This window comes from Elephantulus edwardii, unplaced genomic scaffold (genome assembly GCF_000299155.1).
Source record: "Elephantulus edwardii isolate Elephantulus edwardi_28Jun2011 unplaced genomic scaffold, EleEdw1.0 scaffold00081, whole genome shotgun sequence".
Classification (NCBI taxonomy): domain Eukaryota; kingdom Metazoa; phylum Chordata; class Mammalia; order Macroscelidea; family Macroscelididae; genus Elephantulus; species Elephantulus edwardii.
The window spans coordinates 7972432-7979030 of NW_006399831.1; the positions used below are offsets into that span (position 1 = coordinate 7972432).

A 6599-nucleotide genomic window follows, 5' to 3' on the forward strand; every position below is an offset into this window, starting at 1 on the left:
TATTTATTCATTAAAATATACTATAATGACTACCTTTGGAATTCCTGAATGGTACAAAGTCCTCACTGATAACTGAAAGGTGATTGGGGCCATGTCTAGAGGCATTTTGTAGGAAAATCTTGACCGTTCTGAAAAAGAAATAGGTCTCTGAGACCCTATATAGAAAGTTCTACTCTGACACACATAAAGTTGTTTGCTCTATGTCAGATATGAATCAGTGGAAAACAAAGGGAAAAAAACCAAGAATTAAGGAGATGAACAGAAGATTTCAAAGGGCAGCTGAGGAGGATAAAGCAAAGTATAATAAAAGGTACAAAAAACTGGTGTCAGACAATCAAAAGGGATTAACTCCCCTGGTATTTCTTAAGTTAATACAACTGAAGAACAAATTCAAGCCCTGAGTGGCAATTCTTAAGGATGCAATGAGCAGAATATTGAGTGGTCTAGGAAGCATCAAAAGAAAATGGAAGAAGTTGGATTTTGTCTCGGAGTCACTGTACCAAAAAGAATTGGCTGACAAAGAATTTAATGAAACAACACATGATCAAGAGGTAATGGTGATGAAAGAGGAAGTTCAGGTTGGTCTGAATGAATTGTCAAAAAACAAGGTCCCAGGAATGGATGGCATACCAATTGACATATTTCAACAAACAGATGCTGCTCTGGACACGCTCACCAGGTTGTCCCAAGCAATCTAGAGGACAACTACCTGGCTAACTGACTGGAAGAGATCCCTATTTATACCCATTCCAAACAAGTGTCACATACAAACAAAGATAATTATACAAAAACAACTGGAACAGAATTTTGACAGAGAATTACCAAAAGTTAAGGCTTGGTTTAGAAGAAGCTGTGGCAATCATCACCAATGTCAGATGGATCTTGGCTAATAGCAGAGAGCACCAGAAGACTATCTCTCAGTGTTTCATTGACTATGCACAGGCATTTGACTGTGTGTATCACAACAAATTGTGGCAACTCTTGAGAAGAATGAGAATCCCAGAACACTTGATTGTGCTTGTACAAAACCTACACTTGGACCAGGAAGAAGTCACCAGAACAGAGCAAGGAAACAGTGTATGGTTCAAAATCAGGATTGTATCAGGGATGCAACCTGTCTCCGTATGTTTTGGGTCCATATGCAGAACAGATAATTGGGGAGACTGGACTTTATGAGGAGGAATGTGGCATCAGGATAGGAGGAAGACTCATCAACAAACTGTGTTATGCAGGTGATACAACTTTGCTTGCGCAAATTGAAGAGGATCTGAAGTTTTTGATGCAGAGGTCAAGGACTGCAGTCTTCAACATGAATTGAAACTCAACATCAAGAAGGCAAAGATTCTCACCACGAGACCCACTGGCAGCATTATAATAGATGGAGAAGATTGAAGTTGCTAACAATTTCAGCTTGTTCTGTTCCACAATGAACACTCTTGACACTAGCAGTCAGGAAATAAATTAAAAACAAGAAGAACAACAACAAAAACAAACAAACAAACAAACACACACACCAAATACAAAGTTCAGTGGGAAAATCTGTTGTCGAGGACTTCTCCAAAATGCTATAGAGCACCAATGTCAATCTAGAGACTAAGGTGCACCTGATCCCGGCCATGATTTTTGCAATTACTTACTAAGCATCAGAAAGCTGGATGATGACAGAAGAAGAATCAATCCCTTGAAACTGTGGTGCTGGAGAAGAGTATTGAACATAGCATGAACTTCCAAGAGATCAAACAGTTCTGGCCTACAGAGGGTAAAACCAATTTGTTGTTTGGATACAAGGCTTTTGATGCTCTGTCTCACATTATTTGGTCATGTTGCTAGGAGAGACTAGTTCCTGGAGAAGGACAGCAAGCTTGGAAGGGTGGAGGGACAGCACAAGAGAGGGAAATCCTGGATGTGAAGGATTGTCACTAATTGGGGTAATGGGGTTAGGCAGTGTTGGAGGCAGTGAGATTAACTCAGGATAGAGTAGGTTTCAGAGCTATTGTACATTGGGTCACTATAGACCTTAGGTGACTTGATGGCACATAACAACACGTGTGTGTGTGTGTGTGTGTGTGTGTGAAATAGGCCTTGATAGTACTGGCAATTTAAGGGGACATAGCAAAAATGGCTTTATATACTGTTATAAAAGAGCAGTAATACTTCTAAAAAATACATTTTACTCTACGACCACTTCCTGATAATGCATAACATACTGTGTAGTACATAAAATGTTTAATTAATAAAGATCCAAGACTTACCAAAAGTTTGCGAATGTGGCCACTCAAATTTATAGCAACTTTTCTGGTATTTGTAACTGCTCTATTATATATCAAAGTCGATGCACCCTGGTTCCAGTCTACTACAATTACATTCACATCTTCCTCATTCAGCAAAAGCATGAGGAAGTTTGGAATCCATGATGGAGCCGAGCCTGTTGGTCTGTACCCATGGATAAGCCAGATTGTTTTCTTTCCCGTGTTGAAAAGAACGTTCAGTGAGTTATCATGTTCAAATAGTGGCTGGGCACAGTTTAGATTGTTTCTTGTATGCAGCATTAAAATTACATCCATTCTGGGATTAAACAACTCTCTGAGGGAATCCTTGACACTTAACTGAGTGAATTCAAGACATGTTCTTGTAGTCTCTGGAGAAAAAGAAAAAGTCACTAAAGCTGAGAACTGGGATAAAATTTGATTCTTGCTGCTGTCGCTAAAAGCAGAATTAGTCTTGGTGAGTCAAACAGCAAAACTTTCATATCATTAGCATTAAAGTATAATTTGAATAACTACAAAGTATGATAGATTACAATGAAGCAATCTTTTGAATTGGAATAACATTACTGTTGAAATGGACTGATTAAAATTTAAGAATATTTTGTATTTATATAAAATGTTAGAAAAAATGTTAACAAGTATGACTGATATTGTTAATACCGTAGTTAATAAAGAAAGTATTGAGTACAACCATGAAAGTAGATAAAAGTATACACACACATACACATAGCATTAGGAAAATTCTATGTAAGAACCAGAGAATCAGTACATTTCACTGCAAGCCAAGGTAGATTTTACCCATATCTAGAATGGAAAATGTGAAAATAGTAACATGATTGTGACAAAGAGGCCTAGTGGCCTAGTTGTAATGTGTGTGGCTTCTAACCAAAAAGTCAGTAGTTTAAATCCGTTAGCTGCTCTGTGGGAGACAGGGATTTAGAGCCCTGGAAACTCTACTGAGGGTTGCCATGAGAATCAACTAGAAGAACAGTGGGTTTGTTTAGAGGTTTGATAATCATCATGACAAAGGTATCTTAAAATAAAGCAAGGGAGCAATTGTGCAAAGTAGCAAAGAAATATATTATCTATACAAGATATATAAATAATTCCAATAGGTCATTAAGAAAATAAACTGAAGTCTGTGGGAACAGGTGAGTGGGAGCTCTGGTGGCCCTGCACACTGCAATCCCAAGCACGTGGTTCACATCCAGCTGCAACTCCATGGGAAAAAGATGGGCAATCTCCTCCTGTGAGACTAACTCCTTCTGAAAACCAGAGGGTCAACTATGGGTTGATTCTGACTTGATGGTACACAAGAACAATAATAAGACTGCAATTCAGAAAAAGTAAAAACACAATTACAGAAAATATGTTCACATTACACATATTGGAAAAAATTTGTAAAGTTCTCATTATTATAAATCAAGGAAGAAAGAAGTTGAAAGATTATTGAAAAAAGAACAGTGATTTATAACAAAAACGATCAGTGTTCGCCTGGGAGGGATAATATCTGGGGGGTAAAAAATATGAGAAACATTTAAGGACATTCTTGCATACTAAGGTAAAAAAATTCATCACAAGTTAAAGAAAATCAGCTCATCAGACTCACCAAAATATTTTCTAAAATCTAGTATGGATTTCCATGAAAGACAAAAACATCCTATAAATATCAAATCGAAAAAATTACATCCTAAAATGAGGGGTGGAGTATAACATCAGATTTCTCTTCTTAAACAATATGTTATACAGATAAATATGTAATCAATAAAAGTTACAAATGTAAAATGTGTGACAATAATTTTATACTCTTTCCTAACATATACTATTAATGAGTAAGATAGTCTAATTTTTTTATCTTGATATTTTCCAATAAATGCTAGACTGGTTGATAACAAAATCTGACTGAATTAGTTTCAGTTGATTAAGGTAATGCCTGTGAGGCTGTTACATAAATTCTGAGCCAGAGACTCTGAATTGGGTATCCAAGATGGGAGGAAATTGTTCATCTTTCTCCTGCAAAGAAGCTGGTGGATTTGAATCATGGACATTTTAGTTAGCAGCAAAACCATATACAATGCCAAACCAGAGACAGAAGTGAGGAGCTGAATCCTTCAGCTGTACTAGTCATTTGAGTCTATTACAACCAATCCAGATTTGAGAAGTGCAGAACTACCCAAACAACTTCTCTCTTGTTCTACGCCTTAAAGCAGTAACTATTTTTCACCAAATGTCAAAATGTCACTGAGGGTTTTTTGTTTGTTTGTTTTGTTTAACATCATTGTGAAAACAGATAGTTGGTGCCATTGATAATATTGTCAGAAAAAGGGGGCCCCAGCTATTCTACTACTTGGAATATACCCTGAGAATATGAAAACTGAGGCACAAACTGAGATTTGTACACCAATGTTCATAGCAGCATTATTCACCATCACAAGAACATGGAAATAGCCCAAATGTCCAACCACAAACAAATGGATTGAGAAATTATGGTACATTCACACAATGGAATACTTTGCAGCATGCAGGAGAAATGACTTTGTAAGTTATTACCTAACGTAGGATGTACTGGAGAGCAGTATGCTGAGTAAACTCAGTCACAGAAGGATAAGTATTGTATAAAACTGTTACTGTAGAAGGAGTATAAGGATCCTAGAAGGGTGGGAGAGGCTGGAAGCAGATGTGGATGTGCAGGGGAAGGGGCGACTAATCATTGGGTTGTACAATTTGATGGGTGGGGAAGGTGAGGGAAATTGAAAGAATTTGTTCAAATCTGTATTTGTATCTTGTAAATAAACTAATGAGGAAAATACACATAAAATTATAGCCATCAAAACTCATACAGAATTTGCTGCCTGTAATAATGAATCTCTGATACTACTCTTGTCCTACTTTTTAAAGAACTAGAATTCTAGAGAAAATACATAAAAAATAGTGTTTAGAGATTGAATATACCAAGTAACAAAAGATTGTTTCTGAAAGTTGGGGAACAAGTGAGTTGAGCCCTTTAGAGGCACTTTCTAGTCTGCAGTGTATGCAGGAAGGGAGAAATAAAGAAAAGCATGGAGGTGACACAGAAGAGAAGAAAAAGAATTTCCAAGGTAGACTGTCTAATTGCTATGAGGAGAAAGAGCTGAGAAAGCTTCACAAGTGTGTCCTTGAGTGGGCTGACAAAACCCCTATACATGCTGAAGCTGTAAATCATACAGGAGGAGACTGGAGCCACTGGATTCAAACCACCAAACGCCTCATCTTAGGGTTAGCAGTGAAGCAAACTATGGACTATTCCACTAAAAACCAGAACAGCTAAACCAAAAGCGTGTTCTAAACAATATTGTATATCTATGTGCATATGCTTCCATTTTGGGAAAAGTATTCTCATTGTTATTTTAACAAGGTCATGTCAATGTACTTTAGAAAAACAAAACAAAATAACAACAAATAATCAAGTCCTTGCCATGGAGTTCAAACCAATTTATCTTTGCTGCTCCCTCCAGTGAGTTCCAAGGACTAATCTTTCTAAGTAACAAGTCCACTATCTCACCTTTCTTGCTTCTAAGCAGTGCTCTGAGTGCATTTCATACAACACGGACTTGTTCTTTCGGAAGTACATGAGATATGAAATATTCCTTGCCAATCCCACATTTCAAAGGCATCAATTTATTGTTGTTGTTGTTAGGTGCTGTCAAGTCAAATACAACCCATAGCAACCCTATGAACAACAGATCTGAGCTCTATCCTGTGCCATCCCTCATACTTCCTGACACACTGAAAGTGACTATGGCAGTCACTGTGTCAATTCACCTCATTGTGGGTATTCCTTTCCTTCACCGACTTTCTATCTTTCCATGCATGATATCTTGCTCCAACATGCAACATGCCCCAAAATATGTGAGACGAAGCTTTATCATCTTTGCCTCCAAAGAGCATGCTGGCTGCAATTTCTACAAGATACATTTTATTCTTTTGGCAGTTCATGAGATGTTCAGTTACACTTTTTCAACACCATAGCTGAAAGACCTCAGATTTGTCTTCTGTCATCCTTATTTGTAGACCAGCTCTTGAAACACATTAGCAAGTGTTCAGAAAAACCATAGCCTAAACAAGATACACTGTAGTCCTCCAACTGACATCATTGTTGTTTGTTGTTGTTATGTGCCTTCGAGTTCTTTGCGACTCATAGCAACCCTATGTACAACAGCCCTAAACCCTGCTCTATACTGTGCTAATCTCATTGCCACTGACACACCCATCCCGATTACCCCAGTCACTGAATCAATCCACCTCATAGAGGGTCTTCCCCTCCTGCACTGTCCCTCTACTCTACCCAGCATG

General features: G+C 37.8%; 1 protein-coding gene across 1 annotated transcript in view; it reads right to left on the reverse strand.

The window, feature by feature from the left end:
- The window catches only part of LIPI (lipase, member I), an 88777-nt gene that overhangs the window by 78356 nt on the left and 3822 nt on the right, over positions 1-6599 (reverse strand). Inside the window, exon 2 of the mRNA XM_006889824.1 lies at positions 2253-2638. Coding sequence (XP_006889886.1) covers positions 2253-2638 — 386 coding nt within the window. The remainder of the gene's footprint in view (positions 1-2252; positions 2639-6599) is intronic.